At 35.9% G+C, this 25,020-nt stretch overlaps 2 protein-coding genes across 12 annotated transcripts; one reads left to right on the forward strand and one right to left on the reverse strand.

Moving 5' to 3' along the window:
• The first annotated feature begins 236 nt into the window (after nucleotides 1-236).
• Nucleotides 237-7,815, forward strand: LOC113281131 (RINT1-like protein MAG2). 11 transcript variants are annotated; one of them, XM_026529786.1, is made up of 10 exons: nucleotides 237-402; nucleotides 492-584; nucleotides 1,888-1,985; nucleotides 2,153-2,231; nucleotides 3,548-3,699; nucleotides 3,812-3,871; nucleotides 4,500-5,017; nucleotides 5,122-5,223; nucleotides 5,566-5,669; nucleotides 5,749-7,815. In XM_026529786.1, the coding sequence occupies exons 7-10, from the start codon at nucleotides 4,723-4,725 to the stop codon at nucleotides 7,636-7,638; spliced, it is 2,391 nt and encodes a 796-aa protein (XP_026385571.1). In that variant the 5' UTR covers nucleotides 237-402; nucleotides 492-584; nucleotides 1,888-1,985; nucleotides 2,153-2,231; nucleotides 3,548-3,699; nucleotides 3,812-3,871; nucleotides 4,500-4,722; the 3' UTR covers nucleotides 7,639-7,815. The 11 variants fall into 11 exon arrangements, with proteins under 11 accessions (XP_026385571.1, XP_026385569.1, XP_026385573.1 ...); XM_026529784.1 differs by lacking the exon at nucleotides 1,888-1,985; XM_026529788.1 differs by lacking the exon at nucleotides 3,548-3,699 and having other exon boundaries at nucleotides 237-584.
• Nucleotides 7,816-22,578: 14,763 nt separating this feature from the next.
• Nucleotides 22,579-25,020, reverse strand: LOC113278833. The gene is made up of 4 exons (XM_026527568.1): nucleotides 24,678-25,020; nucleotides 24,368-24,583; nucleotides 23,205-23,995; nucleotides 22,579-23,115 (listed from the first exon to the last, which is right to left on the reverse strand). The coding sequence occupies exons 1-4, from the start codon at nucleotides 25,018-25,020 to the stop codon at nucleotides 22,579-22,581; spliced, it is 1,887 nt and encodes a 628-aa protein (XP_026383353.1).

Consider the following 25,020-nt stretch of genomic DNA (forward strand, 5'->3'; position numbering starts at 1 on the left):
TCCCCCCTTTAATAGCAGCAAGCATTTCCCAAAATCGTTAACAGATTTTCGCCTTCCGCACGTTTTTTTGGCCTCCCGCACGTATCTTTCGTATCCCGCACGTTTTTTTCCTTTCCCACGCGTATTTTTGTTATGCATCGTTGGATTATGTCTATCTCTAAATACATCCATCGATCAAAAAGACTCTAAAACTACAAAATTGCCACGTATACATAAACACCAACACCTCTCTTCTTTCTCTTCGACAATTTTTCTCCCTCAAATCTCTCCCTCTTCCTCAACAGCGAAAATTCCACAAGATCATCTAAAAAAACAAAAAAAATCCACAAAAATCTTCGATTGACTTTCCAGCGATGGCGGGGATCTACAATTGAATCCACCGTTTTTCTTTTCTTGCATTAGGTGCATCTCCTCATATTGTCAAAACCTAGGGTTCTATTTATTTTAGGGGTTTAATTTGATTTGATTGTGTTTATCAATGGATTTTGAAGGGTTGGTTATTCAACGATAACGTTAATATTCAACTGGGTTTCGAACAATTCATGCTGGAGATCACCAATTGAGTGACTATTTTTCTCCATTAGGTATGTACTCATACTATCAAAATCATTCTTACTGTAATGATTCTATGATTATGTCTATTTTTTAGGGGTTTCATTTGATTTTTGATTTATTTAAATTTGAAGTGGTTGTAGAAAAGTTCAATTTTTGTACCGTGTATAAAATACACCAGAAGCCCGTGAATCAAGCCCGAAAAGCCCGTTAAAGAAGATTCCAGAAGCCCAGACCGGACTTATTGAGGAAGTCCGGAGGTTTATTGAGGAAACCAACCCGTGGGTTTATTGAGGAAACCCACAGAGCTTAATATAGAAGCCAAGTCTAGCTTATTATAGAAGCCCAAATGACTTATCGTAGAAGTCATTTTAAGATAGACACAAATCTTGGAAGATAAACAATGATCTTTCAACATAAACTCAAATCATGTGAAGATATACACGAATATTTCAATATAGACATGGATCTTCAAGGATAGACACAAATATTAAAGGATAAGTACAAATCCAGGTGGTTATTTTGGATAGCTACAAATCTAGGGTTATTATGGAACCAGATTAGGGTTTTTTGCCTATAAATAGAGGCTAAAAATCCAACTAAAGGAAATGGAATTTCTATTCCTTCATGGAATTTTAGGTTAGCTAACCCGGAGAAAACTATTGTAATCCTCAATCAATAAAAATATTTCTCTGTTCTTCCGTGGATGTAGGCAACACTTGCCGAATCACGTTAAGTCTTTGTCATTTTTTAACCCTATCAACACCAAATCATCGTGTTTTATACCTAGAATTAATTTTGGGTACAAATATTTAACATTTAGTGTATCATTTTCATCTAATTTGAGGGTCAAATAAGATGAAAAGGGGTTGAGAATTAAGTTCCAAATAATTTCTTTCTTTTTATTTTACTTTAGCAATTTAAGGTTTGGAATTAGAAATTTAAACCTGAAACTAGAATGGATTCAATACAAAATAAATGCTCAAACATATACCCAAGCTCTGTATATTTCTCACAGAGCCTTAATTTGGCAGGAAGGAGACTAAAGATTGGATGAAATTAATGATGAAAAGGAGCTTGTAGACAAGGAGACAAAGATAGACACCACTCTGAAATGACCTTCTTATTCGCCTTATAATGCATCACTCTATGTTGGTCTAGCCGGATACTTGACTGACTAATTATGTCACTTAATATCTAAGTCAAAATGAAAATTTCAGTTCATTTAGTGCAACAGGAGATTGTTTTTTATCCTGTACACTAAACACCAAATTATTGCCTGATATTTTGATGATATTTGCATTTGGATTCATTTAATCTGTTGTTGTTGAATAGGGTGAATCTAGAAGACCAAATATGATCAAATAGGATGACTGAAGAGCAATGGGAACAACAAAAATCTGAAAACCATTAGCAATTTTCGCCTCCTGCACGTATTTTTCACCTCCCGCACGTATTGTTGACGTACTTTTCCTATTAGACGTTGGATTATGTCCATCTCTAAAACCTGCCGTCCGATCTAACTAGCCTAGATTCATAACAAACACGTGTCTTTTTCTCTCTTTCACAATTCTTTCTACTCACTCTCTCTTCCCAACAGGAAAAAACTCAAACTGAATCTTCAATCAATTAACGGCGGAGATCGCTAATTAAATCGAACTTTACTCTTATTTGATTAGGTATGTACATTTCCCATATCAAATTTTTTTCCTACTATTTTCTATGATTCTAGGGTTCTGTTTGTATTTGAGTTTTATATCTGATTTACGTATGTTTATCGATGGTTTTGAACGGTTTTTTATTCATTGATGACTCCAATCTCAATATTTAGTGTAGAATTTTCATCTTTTCATCATAATTTGGATGTAGTGACTACTGTATGGATGTAGTGAATATTGTATTGTCGAACATCAAATCTAGATTAGATAATCTTAATTTGATCTATCTGATATGTCAAATTGATGTGTTAGTTGTGATGAATATCGACCACTAGGAGTCACAAAGTTGAAGATTACTTACACGATTGAAGGCCATGAATCCCAAGTCCAAATCAACATTCTTTGAAATCGATGAGTTGAGATTCAAGAGGGGGTTTTGAAATTTGTGTTGATTTTGATTTGGGAATTGTTTTGGTTTATGGCCTGGCACTTTGTTATTCGAGAGTTTGATCTTCCAAGGATAATTCTGAAATACGAAAACTGTTTGTCGGCATGTATTAGTTTACTTCATGGATTGAGTCTAATGTTTCAAAATTTGGGTTGTATTGCAAGTGACTGTTGGAGGCATAGATATGCCATGGAAGTGTTCAACTAAATGTCGATTAGAACATATAGTGAAAATGCGAATCATTTTGAAACAAGTTATGATTTTGTTGTTTGAAAATACCTCGCTTAGGTGTGTTTAAATTCTAAACAGAACAGACTGGACAAGCGTGGAAAAGCAAGTTAACAACAAAGAATCACAATTTAGTGTCTAGGATTTTTGGTTTGTTTTCGTTAATATTATCTTCTTTTTAATCTGTATCAATGATTTTAATTCTTACTTCTTTGGCTTACATAACATTTCTATCTATATGTTGTGGGTTTTTACTGTCACACTCGGATTGACTGCTATTGAGGGTTAATTCAGTCGATATTTGAGGACACAGAGTCTTGCTACCATTTAGTGAAGAAGTTATTCAGAATATATGCGATATATGTCATTGATAAACTCATGAGCAAAAGTTGAACCAGTGCGAAACTTCAATATATGTTTTTAGCTGTGAGATCAGCGCAAATGTAAGAATGTATGTTCAACAACCTGTTTTGGTTGATTGAAAAAACCTTAATTTTATATCTTACAAGTTGTTTGGTTTTGCTTAGCTCCATGAATGTTAGGATTTATTTTCATAACAAGCCTTTGGATTTGGTTTCTATTGTGCTGCGTTTACATTTATATTTGCTGAATTTCTTGCGAAGTGGAAAGAACTCATTATCTATCTTGAGGGATGAAACAGTGAAAGTAGAGCAATACGAAGAGTTCAAACTGGAATTTTATAGGAGTTAGGCAATGTACTTATGCTTCATGGCAGAGATTGCAAGTGTCTAGGTTAACGAGTTTTGATGGGGGCGGATTTAATACAGGGATAATTGAATTTCTTAAACATTGGTTAGTATGAAAATCTATTCACATGTCAGGATTTTATTAGCATAAGAACCAAATAAAATTTGTGATATATCTGTGTTGATCATATGATGATGATAGCTTTTGGTGGATGCAGGTACCATTCGACATGGAAGAGCCACAGGCGTGCAACACACGTGCTCCCTACTTGTCCATGGTAACAGCTTCAAGCTAAAAACTCAGGTTCCCAAGGCAACCTATTCAAACCTTTGCTTTATCATGTTCATATTTTAGATCTGTTACGCGCACCGATCACGATAATGACAAAACTGCGTACCATAATTTATTTGTGCTTCATCTTTCACCATTTCGGCTTTTAGGAAGTAATATGGTAGCGTCTCATACATATAGTTTTTTTTTTTTTTTGAAAGAATGTTAATTTACAACTATATGACATACTACTGCATATCAGCTGCTCCTACAGTACTTTAATATGGTCGGATCTGACATCTTACCCAGACTCTTCCTACCTTCTTTGCTCATAGCTAGAGTAGCTGTATCTTTACTAATTGTCTAGATGGAAATTATTTTGGCAATAATTAGGACCATATACTTTAAATATTTTTATATTGTGCAAACAAAGGGCACCGAACATGGTATAGAGGATCAAGATAAAACCTAAACTGAAGAGTCTTGCATCCTTTCGGGTCCCTAGGAAGTGTCTAACGACCTTCAACAAACTCCTGTCTGGCTGAGCATCCTCGCCCGCTTCAGCCGTTAAAATTCACAGTTATGTCACATGATCCCAGGTTTCATTTATTTTTTACACTTATTTTTGGGTGTAGGTGATGAAATGGGTTGTAGTTGCAGACGACATTCCAACTGATCCTTGAGCTCGAGCTAAAGTCATTAAAAGATCAAATGAAATTATTATACGAAACCAGATAAAATTTTGAATTCAGCTGCGAATTATAAAAGTACCTTCCTGGATTTTGAATTTGGTAGCCCTTGAAATAACCTATCTGCAATTTCTATCATCTGTTTGTTTCTACTTTGATGTATTGAAATATGGATCCAAGAAACAATCTCCCTTCATTATCAGAGATTTCTCCATCTTTACTTTCCTTTCTCAGTGACAATTTTCAAAATAGAGGTGATTTATTAAAAGCTCCAGATCTTGTCTCCGAATTGCAAAAGCAATGTTCTGATTTGGATCATAACTTGAACGATCTAAATCATAAACTCGAGAAAAGTATTGTTTCATTCGCATCACATTCGGAACAATTAGGGAGTCTTTTCAATGTAATCAATCTCAAGTTAAACCATCTTCAGTCTTTAGAGTTCCTTTCTGGATCTTCTACAGGTAATATTACTTTTCCTAAGTTACTTCTTCCTTGTACATAATAATTAAACCTTAAGATATTTTATTTTGATTTATGTTGGAATTGTGTTTGCATGGGAGAGAAGGAGGAGAAGAAGATTCTGGGAGGGTGAAGCACATATTAGGGGAGGAGTTGCCAGCGCTGGCGAAAGAAGTGGCAAGAGTAGAAACTGTTCGCTCTTACGCAGGTAGGCAGTTATGCTTATTATGTTTCTTATATTGTTGAATTTGATGGTTACAAGATTGTGTGGAAGTTGAAACTCTATGGTTACATACGCTTCCTGTCATATTTTAAATTAGTTTGACTATTAACCTTTGAAAGGGTTTCTACTGGACATCCTAGCTCCATTTGGAATATACGGTTTCATGCGATATGTTAGTTTATTTTTCTTGCTTGGTTGACAGAAAATATATCATCTTATCAGTGCATTTTATGATCTCTTCTTTGTTTAGTGTTTTCTGTAACAAAAATGTGCTTTAGGTTTTCACTTATTTATGTGAATTATTTCTTATTGAATATTTATCAACAGAGACAGCATTGAAACTTGACACTCTAGTTGGGGACATTGAAGATGCAGTCTCCTCTACCATGACAAGAAACCTAAGGAAGTCGCCCCCTGGGACCAGTTCAGAAGTGAGGGGCTTTAAATGCTTGATTATAGATTGTGTTGCAAGTTCTGTGTGTTTTCTCACTTTCTCAATCTTTACCACAGGAAACACGATTGCTTGCCATTAAATCTCTCAAACTCACAGAGGACATACTGATTACTGCTGCAAAATCACGGCCTCAGTGGAGACGTCTTGTCCACGCAGTTGATCACAGAGTGGATCGAGCTTTAGCTGTTTTAAGGCCCCAGGCAATAGCAGATCATCGATCCCTTCTTACTTCTCTTGGATGGCCACCAACTCTTTCCAACTCCAAAAGTGTGAACATAGGGAAATCAAGTGCGGTTCTGAACCCTCTTTTCACGATGCATGGTGACTTGAAAAACCAGTACTGTGAAAATTTTCTTGCTTTGTGCGGTCTACAGGAGTTACAGAGCCGAAGAAAGTCTCGGCAACTTGAGGGGCACTACCATGAAATTGCTATGCGCCATCCACTTTGGGCAATTGAAGAACTGGTAAATCCAATTTCATTGGCATCAGAACACCATTTCAAGAAGTGGGTTGAAAAGCCAGAATTTATTTTTGCTCTCGTTTATAAGATTACAAGGGATTTTGTTGATTCCATGGATGAGCTGTTGCAACCATTGGTTGATGAGGCAAGACTTGTTGGCTACAGTTGTAGAGAAGAATGGATTTCTGCAATGGTAACCTCCCTCCTGATGTACTTGGCGAAAGATGTCTTCCCTGTCTATATTGGTCAGTTGGATGCAGATAACGTCAATGGGGTTCCATCACAGGCTAAATTTTCGATCATGCATCTTGTAGATTTGATGATTTCTTTTGACAAACGAGTTCAAACCCTTGTAGCAGATTCTGGAGTTTTGAATTCAATCAGGGATGAAGAGAGTTATCGGAGGATCTCTACCATGTCCATCTTTTGTGATCGGCCAGACTGGCTTGAGTTATGGGCAGAAATAGAGCTTGGTGATACACTGCGTAAGGTGAGACTTGATATGGGGGACGAACGAAATTGGAAAAATAAAGTCCAAGGAGCTTTGCTTGTGTCAGGGTCTGAGAGTTACAAATCTCCTGCAATTGCTGCTGCTACCCTTCGCCATTTATCAGCCATGATTGATCGTTGCAGGCCATTGCCAAGTATTTCTCTGAGAGCAAGATTTATAAGATTGGCATGTGCACCCCTTTTGAGGGAATTTCTTGATTGCTTACTTCAAAAGTGCCAAGAAGCGGAGGGGTTAACTGCCCTAGCGGGTGATGATGGCCTAATCAAGGTCGCAAATTCTGTTAATGCAGCTCGTTACTGCGAGTCTGTTATGAAGGACTGGTGTGACGATTTGTTCTTTCTTGAAATGACATTAGATCAGGGTGATGAAGCGATAATAGGAGTTGATGAGGACACTTCAGGCTTAGGTGGTGGTATTTTTAATGAAGAAATCGGAAAGTTTGAAGAATTTCGGAAAGACTGGACTGAAAAGATATCAACTGTTGTTTTGAGGGGATTTGATGCTAGGTGTAGAGAGTATATGAAGAATAAGAAGCAGTGGCAGGAAAAGGAGGAAGGATGGAATGTCTCCAAATTATTTGTCGGGGCTCTTGATTATCTGCAAGGAAAGATATCAAAGCTAGAAGAGGGTTTAAATGAGATTGATTTTGTTGTTGCATGGAGAAGTTTGGCCACTGGAGTTGATCATCTGGTTTTCAATGGTGTGTTGATGAGTAAGGCGAAGTTCTATAATGGTGGGGTGGAAAGATTTGGGGGCGACTTAGACGTCCTGTTTGGGGTTTTTAGGGCGTGGTGTTTGAGACCTGAAGGGTTTTTCCCGAAGGTGAGCGAGGGATTGAAGCTGTTGAAAATGAAGGAGGACCAGCTGAAAGTAGGTACTGAAGGAATTGAAAGATGGCTGAAAGAGAAACAGATAAGACATTTGGGTGTTCCGGAGGCAGAGAGGATTGTTAAGAACCGAATTTTTAAGAGTTAGAAATCACTGAAGACATTAGGTTCAGTCGGAAAAGGGTGTATTTTGTTAAAAAGATGGCACAATTATGTAACAATGGTGTTATTATTGAAACAAAAATGGCTAACATTGTAAAAGTGAATGCGCAACAAATTATTGATTATTTTATTTTAGCGGAGAAATGACGATAGATTCTTTTTTAATCAGGTGATTATAAACCTCGTGTTTTTAGGGGCCAATCAAAAGGATTTAGGGGCCATCAATTTATACCCATCCAAAGACTCTACTTAAGGGGTACCCTATATGATATTGAAGTTACATAAATGCCCTTCTGGTAAAACCGTATAAAAACCAAATAAAAAAAAATTCTACTCATTTCAACTCTTCTTCTTCCAGTTTCATATCTTCCGATTGTGGAAGAAAAAAACTTTCCCTCGTTCAACCGAAACATCGCCGCGAATCGTAAAATCAAAACATCGTCGATTCGTTTATAAAACAATGGATAAGGGAAATGAAACCCACAGACCTAGAACCAAAAATGTTGCTCGGGGTATGGATCCAAAGATTGGGATTTTAGCAAGAAATAAAGAAATTCTTGCTACAAATGAAGAAGAACGCGAAGAACAAGTACCCGGCAATGTAGTCGGTGGTGGCGATTCCGATAGTCAAACACTTCGTCAACTTCAAATGGCCCCAATTAGGTAAGAATCTATCATTTTTGGTGTTTATTTCGCTTTAATTCGACGAATCGAGAAAAAAATTTTCTAGGGTTTTCGGTTTTTTATCCAGATTCGGGCGATATTCATGCTTATTTACTTCTGAATGTAGTCGTGTTGTTCGTTTCTCAAGAACATCTACAGTATTCGGGAGATATATTTGTTGGTTATCTGCCGAATATTGTTGGCCATATCTTCCTGGATACAAACTGGTAATAATCGGTAGTTTGATGAATTTTTTGGCTTCCGAATATATTTAAGTAGACACACAGTTTTCGGAAGTACACTCACTACCGAATATATATATTGAAAAAATCTCAAAATTTCTGATATAGGAAAAATCCCATTTTGGGGCCAGTATTTATTCGGAAGACAATATAATGTTTTATACCTCCGATTGTGTAGGATAAAATTTTAGAGTTTCTGAACTCCAGTTGATGAATATTCGGTTGTAAACATGTTTAGTTATATTCCGATTGTTTTTCATTCGGGAAAAAATGTGTCTTCTTACTTCCGAATTTGTTTATTCGGGTTATAGTTTTGTACTTTTCTTCCGATTGTGTAGGATGAAAAATTTAGAGCTTCTGAACTCCAATTGATGCATATTCGGTTGTAAATATGTTTAGTTAGCTTTCGATTGTTTTGTATTCGGGAACAGTATGTGTCTTTTACGTCCGAATGTGTACATTCGGGTTATATTTCCATACTTTGTCTTCCGATTGTATAGTTTGTAAATATTGTTCCTTTCTTTGTTGTTTAGACAAAGTCGAGAAAGGAGGAAGAAAGTGACAGCTAGTGCTAGGAGGGAAAGGAGCGCCAAAGATAATTCAAGTGCTCAACAAAGCTTACAAGAACAAAGCAGTCAACAAGGAGTGCAACCAAGTGCTGAACAAAGTGTAGAACAACAAGGCAGTGAACAAGGGGTGCAACCAAGTGTTGAACAAGCCGCTCAACAAAGTGCAGAACCAACTGCTCCACAAGTTACACCCCACCATGAAATTGAACCAGTTGATCCAGTGCCAAGAGTAGAAGAAAAACAACCAAGTGGTACCCAAAAAGCCAAAAAAGGAAAAGATGGTGTAAAGAAGGATATTGCTAAGAAAGCATCACATCTTGTCCCTCAGCACTTGAAGAAGAAGGGTATTCCAGCAGGCACAATCCTTGGGCTACCGGCGGATGGAGGAAAATTGCTATTTGGATACAAAGACTCATGGGCCAGAGAAATATACGAAACCGAGGTAATAAAATTACTATTTTTTATTAATGTATTGTCTATGTGTTATATCGTAATATTTGTATTAAGTATTTTTTTATGTACTTTAATAGGATCATCAAGATGCGGCCTGTCTACTCAAACCTACCGCCGCACCAACAAAAATGCTTGCGTGGCCTTTATCTGGTGAATGTGAAAGGTTCAAGTCAATTGTTGCCAACTCGGGGTTAGCTAATGCCGCCGAGAATTCATTGTTGGAACATGATCGTGTGGCCATATCGGCGTTCGTGGAGAGAATGTATCCTGAGACCGATACTTTCCATATGCTGTTTGGGGAGATGACGATTACTCCGGATGATGTTGTGAAGATTCTTAACCTTCCCGACCAAGGCACAGCTGTGAAGTTTAACTACACAAAGCAGTTAAGTTGGGCACAAATTTATGCTCTAACTAAAAAGTGCTTAGGTTGGGATGAAGAGACAACAACAACAGACTTTAGGAGGCATGCAAGTTATAGAACAAGACAGATCAACATTACAGCTTTGATGAATATGTTTCGAGGCACCTTGGAGAAGGAAAAGAATGGAACGTTAACTGATGAGAAAGTGAACCACGCTACCACCGCATATCTCCTTTGTGTATTGGGATGTGTCATATTCCCCAATACTTCTGGCAACCGGATCGACGCCAACCTTATACAACTTTTGGATCCTCTCTATGAAGTCGGTGACTATTCTTGGGGCACGGCATGCCTAGCATTCTTGATGGAAGATTTGAGAAAGGCTTCGAGGCTAGGAACTTGCCAAGTTGCCGGGAACGTGGCTCTATTGCAGGTTTTTTCTTTAACTCTATAACTCACTATATAGTTATTCGGTAGACAATACATATGATGCATATCCATAACTCCAAATGACGCATATTCGGTAGGAAATGATCCATCTCTTTTTCCGAATGTTGGTTATTCGGTGGTTAGGTACTTATTTTGTTTTCCGATTATATACAATCAGAAATATTCTTTTGATATTAGAACCGAATATACATGCCAGAAAAGCTATAGGTTACTGAACTCCAAATGACGCATATTCGGTAGGAAATTATCCATCTCTTTTCCCGAATGTTGGTTATTCGGTGGTTAGGTACTTACTTTGTTTTCCGATTATATACAATCGGAAATATTCTTTTGATATTAGAACCGAATATACAGGCCAGAAAAACTATAGGTTACTGAACTCCAAATGACGCATATTCGGTAGGAAATGATCCATCTCTATTTCCGAATGTTTGGTATTCGGTGGATAGGTATTCAGTTATATTTCTGATTATATATAATCGGAAATAGATTTTGGAAATTAATACCGAATATACACAATCTATTTACTAAAACTTGGTTTCTTATGTATATAGGCATGGATCTATGACCACTTCCCTATCCTGAAGTTGGCCGGAGAGAACCCGGGGTGGTGCAAAGGTACTCCTAGAGGAACAAAGTATATATTTTAAGACAACTGTTCTAGGACAAAAGAGCAGCAGTTGATTCGCATGAGGGAGATTTTGGACTAATTGAAGGCCTCGGAAGTATGCTTTGATCCATACAAGGAAGATCGAGCTAGTGGGCATATAAATGTTCGGTCGGACTTGTCCCTTTATTTTGGACCATTGTGGCACCCCACAGGATATGTGATGTATAACCCCTCTAGGGTGATGCGACAACACGGGTATATACAACAGCAACCTGGGGAGAAAATGGGGGATTACTACAAATTGGAGTTGGAGTTGTGCTCTTCTAGTGGTGATAATCTCACGATTTTTCACACAGGCCCACCTACTGTTCTTGATAACTGGGATAAGAGGAATGACTTCAATATCGACACTGGTAGACGAACCACCCGAGGTGATGAAAATTCTCCAGACTATATGAGTTGGTATAACAATGTATCACATCCTTTGGTTATCCGTGAAATCAAATCCAACACTACTGCGGAGGGTTCAAGTTATAATTGTATCATCAAAGACAAACCAGCTGGTTATAATAGACTGGTGCGTGTTCTTATATTTTTGTTCATTTTATATTATTCCTATATATCTTAGGTAATTACCGTTTGATGTTATGTCATTACGTATAAAAAACAGGTGAATAGTTTCAAGCGTGTTTCCAAAATGTTAACTGCATGCCTGAAGAGCGGAGATCCCATGCCAGCTGAGAAGATCAAAGAGGCTAGAGATCTAGTTGATAATATGGATAACGAAGATTATGCTGCCCAGTTTGGGGAGAAAGTCACGAAGAGGCATCAGCCCAAGGTGGCAGTATCAAAGACGGGTAAAAGAACTCGAGCTTCATCGAGCGCTGAAGCTGCTCCAACTGAAGCTGCTCCAACTGAAGGTGCTCAAACCCGTGGTCGTGCAGGACTGGGAGGTAGTCACGGTCGTAAAGTAAAGAAGAGCAGATAAATAACAATGATTTGTGTTGTACATTCGGAAGTTTGGGTAACTAAGTTAGACAAGTTCAAATGACAATGATTTGTGTGGTACATTCGAAAATTTTGGTAACTAAGTTAACTTCCGATTATTTGAAGTTCAAAATTTGAAAAGTATCAGTTTTTCCCAAATTCTGATTTTTGGGCCATCGTACATTCGGAACTTTACAAAAAAAATTATCCTCCGAATATTGCAAGTTCAAAAAAAACCATGCCATGGCTCTAGGTGGTTCCAAGGGCCAATATAGAAGGTTAGACACCCCATATTCGGAAGTTTTGGTAACTGAGTTAACTTCGGATTATTTGAAGTTCAAAATTTGAAAAGTATCAGTTTTTCCCAAATTCTGATTTTTGGGCCATCGTACATTCATAACTTTATAAAAAAAATTATCCTCCGAATATTGCAAGTTCAAAAAAAACCATGCCATGGCTCTAGGTGGTTCCAAGGGCCAATATAGAAGGTTAGACACCCCATATTCGGAAGTTTTGGTAACTGAGTTAACTTCCGATTATTTGAAGTTCAAAATTTGAAAAGTATCAGTTTTTCCCAAATTCTGATTTTCGGGCCATCGTACATTCGGAACTTTACAAAAAAAATTATCCTCCGAATATTGCAAGTTCAAAACAAACCATGCCATGGCTCTAGGTGGTTCCAAGGGCCAATATAGAAGGTTAGACACCCCATATTCGAAATTTTTGGTAACTGAGTTAACTTCCGATTATTTCAAGTTCAAAATTTGAAAAGTATCAGTTTTTCCCAAATTCTGATTTTTGGGCCATCGTACATTCAGAACTTTACAAAAAAAATTATCCTCCGAATATTGCAAGTTCAAAACAAACCATGCCATGGCTCTAGGTGGTTCCAAGGGCCAATATAGAAGGTTAGACACCCCATATTCGGAAATTCTGGTAACTGAGTTAACTTCCGATTATTTCAAGTTCAAAATTTGAAAAGTATTAGTTTTTCCCAAATTCTGATTTTTGGGCCATCGTACATTCAGAACTTTATAAAAAAAATTATCCTCCAAATATTGCAAGTTCAAAACAAACCATGCCATGGCTCTAGGTGGTTCCAAGGGCCAATATAGAAGGTTAGACACCCCATATTCGGAAGTTTTGGTAACGGAGTTAACTTCCGATTATTTGAAGTTCAAAATTTGAAAAGTATCAGTTTTTCCCAAATTCTGATTTTTGGGCCATCGTAGAGATCTTTGGCCTTACTTGCCGGGTGGTTGGTCCACTTTGATCATTTCTTGGACGACCTCTTTTCTTAGGCTCCGGCTCATGTTATTTTGAACTACCACGCACATGTTATCTTTTGCCTTGTTCATAAGCCATTCCTTTGCCTCCTTCTTACTTCCAAATGTCTAAACGTGCATAAAACAAAACAAATCTAATAAGCATAACCATTTAACATATAAATTTTGAAAAAAAAAAGTAGTAATGAGTATACCAAATCGTTTGCATAGTATATGGAAGTGTCGGGCCTCAAATAGAAATCATCAACAAACTCTTCAATGGCCTGCATATGAAAGCAAAAAATTATTATACAATAATCGGAGGTTATTAAATAAGTCAAATTGCCGAATATACTATATTCGGAATCCTATCGGTTATCCAAAACACCCGATTTATGCAAATGAATGTACACAGTTTACTGAGTGCAAAAAATGATATAATCGGAAGCTAAAATATATAGTAAAACAGCCGAATATAAATAACCGGGAGATAACTTTAATCGATAAACATCCTATTTTCAAGTTTTCGGAAATTTTATTTTGAGGCCACTGTTATATTCGGCAGTCAAATAATGTTAAACTATTACCGATTGTAAAGGATAAGAATACTGAGTTTTGAAATTTTTGAGGAATTCGTTTTTGGGGCCATTCGGCGGTAAATAACTCTACATAACTACCGAATGTAGATTTTTTTGGAAACCCAGTTTGGGGTTTTTTCTCATATTCGGCAGTAAACTACTATCTTGGAACTACCGAATATACATATTTGGTACTCAGTGTGTTATATTCGTAAGTTTATTCGAGAAATTATCTACTGAATCTGGGTAGTTCATGGCATTCAATGCATGCAATAATCGGTTTTTCTTGTTTACAAAAGCACACAAACGCATGCAAATCGGGTATTTGAGTTTCTTAACACAATACCTGTGTTTTACATGCATCGTTAGCTTCAATATCAGGCGATTCTCCATTTTCTTCCATGAAAGGGTCGTCTAGGTTTTCTTCTCCACAAAAGTTTGGATCATTCAACATATACCCCAAATCGTCTTCTCTAAACGGTTGTGAACCCTCAACATTTTGTTCTTCGCCATGATTCTCACCTTCTTCTTCATATCCATCCATTTTTGTAGTGATAAAATGGGTTTTCCCTTTTTTCCTTCACATTCTTCTCTATAACTCTAACAACTCAAAAATGAAAAAGAAATGGAAAAAATGGAACATAGATCATTCTAATACTGCACCGACTACAATCGGAAGTCTGGGTAATATTTTGGCTTCCGATTACAATCGGAGGATAACAATGTTATCATATCCTCCGAATATATAAGGGTAATTTCGCCATTACGAATTACGCGAGATAAGGGCTGGCTACATTTTCCCTTTGGATGACCTTTTTTGTTTTATTGTTGGCCCCTAAATCCTTTTGAGTGGCCCCTAAAAACGCATTTATTATAAATTGTCCTCTTTCAACGAAACTCTTCCTGAAACCATAATCACAGTCAGCATCATTGGTCTGTTTGGACCAGATCTTTGCACGGATACTTACTTTGCTTTTGTTTTACGAGTAATATTTTATTTAATTGAATAAGATGTTTCTTTGTCGGTTTTTGGTGTCTTTCGACACATGTCATATGTCTTTATTATATGGGCATTCGATTTATAGACGATCAATTCTTCACGCTTAAGCCGATTATTTTTCAATTCTAGTAGTTATTCGTTCGATCTTTGTTGGTTAGTTTATGATTGGTCATCCAGATTTTAGAACACAGGAGATTCAACACACTATCGCTTCAGTTTCATTTTTAACGAAATGTATATAGAACACTTAAGGTTGGTGAATCCAGTTGGCCATTCGTGTCCATCTGAGTTCATAAACCAAGTACGGTTGACGATCCCAGTTCGCGAACAGTGTACTTCTGAGTTCTCGAGCCGAGTAGGGTTGATGAACCTGATTCACGAACCGTAGCTAACTAACTCGTGAACTTTAGCTTACGGTTACGAACCGTTTCACCAAGGGTCCCAGTAGAATTTAGCAGATGCTCAAAGGCTTATTTTTTAAAAATATGTTTCGCATTTGTATGACTCTCTTAAACACTTCTAAGACTTCACTGATCACTAAAATACTTATGTGTGCGCATCATGATTAAACTCTTGGGTGTTTGAATGAACATCAACTTGCTTATAGTTCAAAAGGCATATTCGCGAAATCAGAACGGTCATTATACACGGTTCTGTAACCGGACCACTGTATTTTCAAGATTAATTCTCACATGTTTTAATTGAAACCCTAATTAAGGTTTCATCTAAACAGAGAAATTGTTTGCTTGATTTTCAAGTTATCTTAGCTTGAATTCTAAGCAACCCCCAGTCTTGAAAATCTATAAATAGATATGCTTTTCAACTGTGAAATTTGATCCCAGACCCTTTGTATCCTAGTTGATAGCTAAAGTCTTCCTCTACGAACCTAGTTTTCCTCTGAAAATCATAATTAGGTTTACGACTAAAGACTTCGCTTTGGAGATTCGTGAAGCCAAGTCCAACTATCTTTATATTGATAGTTCATGTATCCTGATCTTACTTTTATGTTATCAAGGTACTCGTAATCTGTTTCAGATTTTATATATTTGTGCTTTACACAAGGTACATACTCAAAAAATTAATTTCTGAGTTATGGTGTCTTTCAGCAAAATCTCTACCCTAAGAAGAAACATTCGCTTTTTAAGAGAAAAGGAAGAACGTGAAGAAACCGAGAGAAAATTACACAAATCAACAAAGGTTCTTGAAGAACTTTATAAGTCTAAGATGGAAGTGCAGGGTCTAAAAGATAATCTGCAGAAATCTCTCAATATTCAAAAAGTACTTGTCAAACAACAACTGAATAGCTTTGAAGGATTTAACACTCTTATTCGTAAACTTTATGTTCCGATGCCAGTATATGACGACGAGTTGGGAGATGATAACACATTTCTCAAGGATCTTTTTATTAGTCAATTTCTTGTAGGAATTTATTCGTATTCTTTAATTAGGAGCACTAGCTTTTGGAGTAGTTTTTATATATACTTATTTTGTGAGATTTGTTCTTTGTTATCATATTCAGGTAATTAGAACATACATCTCACATTTTCTCATTAGTTAAGCTCTTAACTCTTGCAAAAGAGGAGTAAACATTTTGAGAATTGCAGTATACTACTACTACATGAATCTACTTACTATAGGATTACATTTTTGCGAATATACTGCTACAGGATTTCATAAGATGTTCTTTAGGAATCTACTTACTTCCTTGATTACATAACCGCCGGGGAATAAGTGATGAACTTTAATCTCTACATTCGTACATGGCTACAAAAGTTATAATTCTTATGTCGAGTCATATCGCATCAATTGTTCTCCTTTTCATAACTAGCGTAAAGAATAATTTTTGTCGATCATTATTTTTCTCACGAAAATCTTGTATTTTAGTGCCTTTAAAATTAATATCGTTATTTTTAACTTCTTTGTTTGTAACTGGCGAGAAGAAAGAAAAGTATTGGGATACAAATTTACTCTGCTTGTAACTGGAGAGTAAATTTGTTAATGTCCAAGAAAATCCTTTTCTTGTGATTAGAATAAAGGTCGCTCATGTTGTTCTTTCGGGAATGACATAAAATGGGGGAGAATTCTTTTGAACTTGCGCTTAAACGTAAAATATTTGTGGGGAGAGCGGATGTGGAATTGTTGGAGATTCTTATACGATTATACCTATATATCTCCTTGATGAAACCGCCGAGTTATTTTTTGGTAAAATCTTCTAAACTAAAAGATGGTATGTATTCTCTAGTCTTGAATACTCTTTGTTTAATCCATTGTGATCCATATTTTTCGCCTTTGCCAATTTTGTTGACAAAAAAAGGGGAGAGTTATTAAGTAATATCTTACCACCACATATGGCTTTTAGGATCATCATGTAAGGGGAAGTGGATTATTATCTATAGGTTTTAACTATCTTGTAAAAGATGTAAGTATTGACTAAGGGGGAGAACATATTCACCATAGTATTGCTTCAAAGTTGAGGTGCAATTGAACTTTGAGGAAGGTATCAATACTATATTTCTGTATAACAACCAATGAGTAGAGTGATTTTACATTCTAACATAGCTCCTTTTGAGTATTCTTATAAGTTTTTATCGTTATAGTTCTTCAATAACAAAGATGTTGAACGAACACGTGCAAAACCATAGAAGAACCTGAAGTACGAAGAATTTAAGACGTTTGTTTAGGAACAACAACATGTTACACCATACGCGTGCTAGTGTAAGTATTCAAATTCATACATAATGAGTACATGAGCAACAAGTATTTAGACTAAAATAGTAACTCGCATACGAAGAGGGGAAAAGAATCCCACATGAAAGGCCAACATCAGACCATTGCATGGGAATGGAATTCATAATTTCATAGTATATTATTATATTGAAACGATGGATTATTATGAAAAAACATTTCCTCATAATTCTGCAATAAGTTCATCCCCATTAAATTGAAACGATGCATAAACATACTAAACACAAAACCAAGCTTTGAATCATCCAGATAATTCAAGTTATCAAAGCGTATTTGGTCAAACATATATCTTTTAGGACTACATACACGATTATTTAAGATTACTAACCAGGAACAAAGTTGTAATATTTATATGATCGTCTCTCGAGTGTGATAACAAACTTCAACACAAGACATGTTATGCCTTGATAAATTCCCTGCATTAACTGTATAGATCGCACACCCAAAGATAAAGTGAAGTAAGAGGGTTAAAACAAAGAAAAGAACCACACAAATTGCAAAAAACATAGATAAAATTCATTGACTGAGATTTCATGGCAGGGAATCAGAATCAGAAAAAAGAAATCTCAAAACTGCAAGAAATAGAAGAAAAAACCTAGCAAAAAAAAAAGCAACCTGCAAGCTAGGTCTGACGTCTGCTCGACTGAGAGCGTAGGATGAAAATTTCATTAAAAAAACCCTATTTACGAAATATTACGATTCTTAAAAGCTATCCAATCTTTAGAATATTGGATATCCTATATAATTTTGGTAGCCGCATTTAGTTACTGCAATATTTTTGTCCAAAAATCAACAAAAATGTCAAAATACTCTACACGGGCTCAAGCTTTTATTCCTTTTCCAGGGAGTATCTTTTAATGCTAGCAACAATATTAAGAAAAATATTGTATTAAAAACTAACTTCATGACGTAGTTCGTAGCGGAAATATCATCAAGGGATAGGACATAGATTTAAGATGTGAACCATTGGGATTGTCTTTCAATGAGATTTAAATGAAGCTTTTTTAAGAATGAGGAGTAGATTATGACATTACGGATCGTGAACACAATAATAGGACGATAAAAGCTGTGATCACTGATCCTGGTGTTGAGAAGAATTTTCAGTGAAAGAGTTATTGGGCCAAAAACAACTAAACTTCTTTACAAATTACAACAACACCTTCAGCATATCCTGTACTTCTATACATAAATTTGAATAATACATACAGATTTGACAACAATAATTTATGATGCATCAACATTTATCGCTGTATTAAGATTTGAAAAAGGGTAAGAGCTTTACCAATTTATCCACACCACAACAATCATTAGAAATCGCGCACTACAAAAGTATCTACGTATTAGAACACAACCCTATAAAAAAAAAGGAAAAAAAATGAATCATCAGAAGAGAGTAGCAACTCCATAACAATAAGGTGAGGTAATAGTTTGTGCTTGGCCATTTTATATATGTGCCAGGAAAAGGTCACGGAGTATCTATTCCTGAATAAATCAAAATATATTTTTACCTAATTAACAAATATTATTCTGGATAGTTTGATCTACAAAATATAAAAATAATAATTACGGAGAATTATAATTATGTTTAGAATCAAAAACAAAATAAAATCTCCTTATTTCGTAAAAAAATCGCTAAAAGGACTGCATTAAAATCTCCTTGTTTTATTTTTTACTTTACACTATGTTTTTAGATTGTTTTTTTTTATGGAATCAATAATATTAAGAAAAATAATTTGAAAATCGATTCATTCTTGTTTATTGATTTTTTTTCTTTTATTTTATTTTTTCATTTCTATTGTTTTCAATGTTTCTCTTAATATTATCTTCAGATGCTCTCTGATTTTGTACTAATAAATTTTTATATTGACCATTTGCAGGGTTAATAATTAACTTATACTCAAAAGAAGATGCGTTGATCCTTCAATATACAGGTATTTTAGTTCTTAATTATTGATCTAAATTCGATCAAATTTTTATTAATTGTAATGGAATTGCAATTGATATTGTTGTTTATTTTTTTACCGATTTTTTTTTTAATTTATTTTTTGTTCTCCGTATTTTGATGTTATCAATATAAGAAATATCATTACTTTTGGACTTAATCCATTAAAGTTTCGTACAAAACTTTGGTTTTAAATTGTAATTAGAGTTTTATTATCATAAGTGTAATCATACTTTTTTAGTTCTAAATTGTAATTAGAATTAGTTTAGTTTTAATAAGTGTAATCGGACATTAGACATTGGTTTTTCCTTTTTATCTTTTTTTGATTAATATCAATTTGACAGGGATGGATTATCCTTGCTTTCCTAGTTCCTCCACCTCCTGCGTTCTTGACGCTTATCCAGAAATCCCAACTGAACAATATCATATTGGTGATGGAGGTGTTTATGTGGGCGATTATGAACCTGTACACTATGAAGATGACGATCCAGAAACCCCAACTCAACAATATCCTATTGGTGATGGGGGTTTGGGCGATTACGAACCTGTACACTGTGAAGATGATGATAAATGGATCATCGAACCTGGTGACGACGGACTGGGATTTTCTGATTCTTCTTCTGAAGAAGATAATTCAGCATTCAAAAGTCTATCCATCTCAAAGACGACTAGTAAGGGTTTACCTGTTAGGGTTCTAAACCAAAACAACTGTTTAAGAACACAAATTAACTAGAACCCTAAGATAAAATCCTTTTACTGGGGATTAACCATCTCTATTTTGTAACAATAAAGAGATTTGAGTTTGTATTAATTGAAGTGAACCGTATACAAGCTCATGATTGAGTATTTAAAGCAAAACTAAACCTGTTTATCAAGTAATAACGATTTAAAGAAGCCAACTAAAATAAGGAAACTAACTAAGCTAAACAGAGTTTAATTAAATAAGGAAGATAGCTATATATAGTATTGGTATCGCAACATCCCTCCCTGCTGGAAACATTGCTTGCCCTTAAGCATCAAAATCTGGAAATCGAAGCAGCAACTCATCAGCATCTTCCCAAGTAGCTTCTTCTTCAGGATGATATTTCCATTGAATTGACCATTTGGTACCCGCATAATCACCTTTCTTGAACATTTTACGTTCCAAAATAGTTTCTGGCTCCCATTTATCATAATCAACAGTTATTGGAAGATTTGGATCAACCAAAACTGAGGAACCCAATTTTAACTTAAGTTGTGAAACATGAAATACTGGATGTATACGACTTGTATCAGGTAAATCCAACTTGTAAGCAATTGTGCCAATCTTCTGCAAAACACAGAAAGGTTCATAGAACTTAGGAGAAAGCTTAGAATAAGCTTGAGTTGCAACAATGTGTTGTCTATATGGTTGGAGACGAAGAAAACCTAATCATTCACTGCAAAATGGCGTTCAGTTCGATTTGAATCAGCATAAGTCGTCATTCTAGTTTGAGCATCTTCTAGCCGAGATTTCAAAATTCTTAGTGTATGGTCTCTTGCTCGAAGAGTAGTATTAACTGAATGAATAGAGGTGGATCCTGGAAGATAAGAAGAAATTGTTGGTGGTAGTCGACTGTAAACTGCTTGATATGGAGACATCTTTATTGCAGAATGAAATCTTGTATTATACCACCATTCTGCCCATGGAAACTACTTAGAACATGCACTAGGTTTAGTACCACCAAAACACCGTAAGTAGCACTCCAAAGTTTTATTAGTAACCTCTGTTTGTCAATCAGATTTAGGATGATAAGCAGAGGTACGACACAATTTAGTGTTTTGTAAAGCAAAAAACGCTTCCCAGAAGTTGCTCATAAATATCGAGTCTCTATCACTCACAATGCTTCTTGGCATGCCATGCAAACGTACAACTTCTCGTGCAAATAATTCCGCAACAGAGCTTGCTGAATATGGATGTTTAAGTGCCAAAAAGTGTGCATATTTAGATAAACGGTCTACCACAACCAAAACGGAAGTCATACAATATGAAGGTGGAAATCCGTCAATAAAATCCATCGAGATATCCAACCAAATATCAGCTGGAATGGGAAGAGGATTTAATAATCCTGGTGGATTGATTGCTTCCGATTTATTTCGTTGACAAACATCACAATGAGATATAAAAGACTTGACAAAAGATTTCATACCTTTCCAATAAAAGTTTTGTTGTAAACACTTGTAAGTGCGAAGATAACCAGAATGACCACCAAGGGATTGGAGTGAACTCTTCAAGTATTTTTTGACGCCAAGCAGAAGTATGAGGCACTAATATACGATCCTTGTAACGTAGAACACCATTAACATATGAAAAATGCATCTTGCATGTAGGATTGCCTTGCAGCTGATCGATCAAAGTACTTATTGCTGTGTCATTGTGACATTCAAGAATAATATCATCAATACCGGAGAAAGTTGGTGCAGATAAGGGAAAAACAACGCCTGAATTTCTAGACAAGGCATCAACTGCAATATTTTCCTTTCCTTGTCGAAAAATGATCTCATAATCATATCCGAGTAATTTAGATAGCCATTTCTGCTGCTCCATTGAGGATAACTTTTGATCCAAAAAATATTGAGACTGCGATAATCCGTATATATTTTGAAATGTCTTCCAAGTAAATAAGGACGCCATTTCTGAAATGCAGAAACAATTGCAACCATCTCTTTATCATAAATAGAGAGATTTAAATTCTTACCAGACAAAGGTTTACTATAATATGCAATGGGTCTTTTGGATTGCATGAGCATATCACCTAAGCCATTTCCAGAAGCATCACATTCCAACATAAATTATGTTGAAAAATCTGGTAGAATCAAGACCGGTGTAGTTGTGAGAGCATGTTGGAGAGATGTAAAGATGCAGTGGCTTTTTAATCCACAAAATAACATCCTTTTTCAGTAGTTGAGTTAATGGAGCACTGATTTTACCAAAATCCTTGACAAATTTGCGGTAATATCCAGCTAAGCCTAAGAAACCACGTAATTCTTTGACTGAAGTAGGAATTGTCCAAGAAGAAATACATTGAATCTTTTCATTCTATACTGATACACCTTCAGAAGAGATGATATGACCAAGATATCCAATAGATTTTTGCGCAAAGGCACACTTGGATTCCTTGATAAAGAGCTTATGCAGTCGTAAAAGCTCAAATACTATAGATAAATGCTTGACATGATGAGCAAGAGTTTTACTATAGATTAAAATGTCGTCAAAGAAAACAAGCACAAATTTTCGCAAGTATGGCCTGAAAATACGATTCATGAAGCTCTGAAAAGTTGCTGGTGCATTGGATAACCCAAAAGGCATAACAAGAAACTCATAGTGGCCATCATGAGTGCGAAATGTTGTCTTTGGAATATCTGGTTTATGTACTCTTAGCTGATGATAACCATAACGGAAATCCAACTTAGAAAATATCTCTTTATCATGTAACTCATCCAATAATTCATCTACCATAGGAATTGGAAAACGATATTTGATATTTATCTTTTTTAAAGCACGATAATCCACACACATTCTCCCCGAACCATCCTTTTTCTGACCATTAAGATAGGAGATGAGTATGGACTGGAGCTAGGTCGAATAGAACCAGATTGTTGTAACTATGCTACAATCTTTTATATTTCCTCTTTTTGAAAATGTGGATATCGATATGGTCGAACATTCACAGGGGTAGAACCAGGTAACAAAGGAATACGATGGTCATGTATACGTGTATGAGGAAGAGTAGCTGGGATCTTGAAAAGATCAGCGTAATCCGAGAGTAACTTGAGAATTTCAGGTGGTAAGTCTTGTGCATGAGAGACACTATTATTTAAGGATGATAACTGCATAAAAATCCCGCAATTTTCTTTGTGCAATAAACGCTGCATGGGACATGCATCCATGATCAAAACTGAAGAAGAATTGTCTCCATATAAGACAATATCATCATTAAGAAACTTGAACTTCATGGATAGCTTGTTGAAATCCCAAATTATTGGACCCAAAGTATGCAACCATTGAATACCTAAAACTGCATCACAACCACTGATGTCCAAAAGATGAAAATCAACTGAAAAAGTATAATTTTGTAGCTTAATAGGTATGTTGAAACAAGAACCCTTTGTTTGCAGTTGAGCACCATCACCGACTGTCACCTTTAGTGCTGAATTCTGGGATGCAATTGAATATCCACACTGCCTAGCAAGATTGGGGTGAAGAAAATTATGAGTAGCCCCTAAATCAATCAAGATGGTATGAGGCTGAGCCTTTGAATGGCCTGAGATGTGCATTGTCCTTGGATAAGTGGAACCCATTAGAGAACTATAAGAAATCGAAACATCTTGCGAGTTTGTATCATTGGTTTCTGCATAAGTGATAGGTATAACTTCTTCATCAAAATCTTTAGTTGTAGAATCACTTTCTGGAGAAGCATCTAAGAGTAATAATCTTGACTTGATACATAGATGACCTGGTTTATAATAGTCATCACAATTGAAACAAAGACCTTTGTCACGTTTCTCTTTTTGTTCTTCCCATGTTAACCTCTTAGTTCCAGAGGCAAAGTGGGCTTTTTAATCTGTGAATTTGGATTTGTTGAGGATCTGAACTGAGGTGAACGAAAAGATGACTTAGACATAGAAGAAGCTGCAAGAATAGTGTGTTCTTGTTGGATAGCTTTCTTAAAAGCCTCAGAAAGAGTTTTTGGCTCGAACAAACTCACACCCCATTCGAATGTCAGGTCGTAAAGCAGCAATAAATAGATCCACCAAATATTGAGTAGGAAGGTCATTGACAAAATTAAGCAGTTTTTCAAACTCAGAAATTAATGTGCGGACCGTACCTGTTTGAGATAGATTTGTTAAAGCTATATGAGGGTTGATAAATTTGTGATCTGCAAATCGACTACGCAATAACACACAAAATTCCTCCCAAGTTGATGTAGGAAGGGATTGTTTAGTCCAACGGTACCATGAATTGGCTTCACCCTTGAGATGAGCAGTAGCTATTGGAACTTTGAAAATTGGATTTATGGTATGTAAACTGAAATACTGATCAGCTTGAAAAATCCAACCATCAGGATCAGTGCCATCAAAAAGTTGGAAATTTGAGGTTGATTGAACTAGTATGAATAGTAGGCATGGTTTCATCACCACCACCACCACCATTATTATTATGGCCATTATTAGTACGTCGGTGTTGACCATCATCTTCAGGTTTTCGTGTATTAAAAGCATCAGCCACATCGTCTTTCAGAGCAGTAGCTAGTGCAAGTGCCAACGATGTAGTTAAAGTTGTAGATAAAGATGTGGTTAGAGCTGTAGATAAAGATGTTGTTAATGTAGAAATATCATCTTTACGATTTTCCCTAACAACTCCTTCCTGAACCTCCCTATTCTGATTTTCATCAACACGTTGTTTTGCTAAAGCATCTACCAATTCTTTCATCTGATCCTTCAAACCATTAACTTCTTCTGTTAACTCCACAACCGTCAT

This window comes from Papaver somniferum, chromosome 5, assembly GCF_003573695.1.
Source record: "Papaver somniferum cultivar HN1 chromosome 5, ASM357369v1, whole genome shotgun sequence".
Lineage (NCBI taxonomy): Eukaryota > Viridiplantae > Streptophyta > Magnoliopsida > Ranunculales > Papaveraceae > Papaver > Papaver somniferum.

Coding starts and splice junctions, on each gene's coding strand:
- LOC113281131 (XM_026529788.1), top strand. CDS start 4,723: ATGGATCCAAGAAACAATCTCCCTTCATTATCAGAGATTTCTCCATCT. Junction 5,018..5,121: donor CCTTTCTGGATCTTCTACAG/GTAATATTACTT, acceptor ATGGGAGAGAAG/GAGGAGAAGAAGATTCTGGG. Junction 5,670..5,748: donor CCCCTGGGACCAGTTCAGAA/GTGAGGGGCTTT, acceptor TCTTTACCACAG/GAAACACGATTGCTTGCCAT.
- LOC113278833 (XM_026527568.1), bottom strand. CDS start 25,020: ATGACGGTTGTGGAGTTAACAGAAGAAGTTAATGGTTTGAAGGATCAG. Junction 24,584..24,677: donor TAATAATGGTGGTGGTGGTG/GTGATGAAACCA, acceptor GGATTTTTCAAG/CTGATCAGTATTTCAGTTTA. Junction 23,996..24,367: donor AACAAATCTATCTCAAACAG/GTACGGTCCGCA, acceptor ATTATAAACCAG/GTCATCTATGTATCAAGTCA.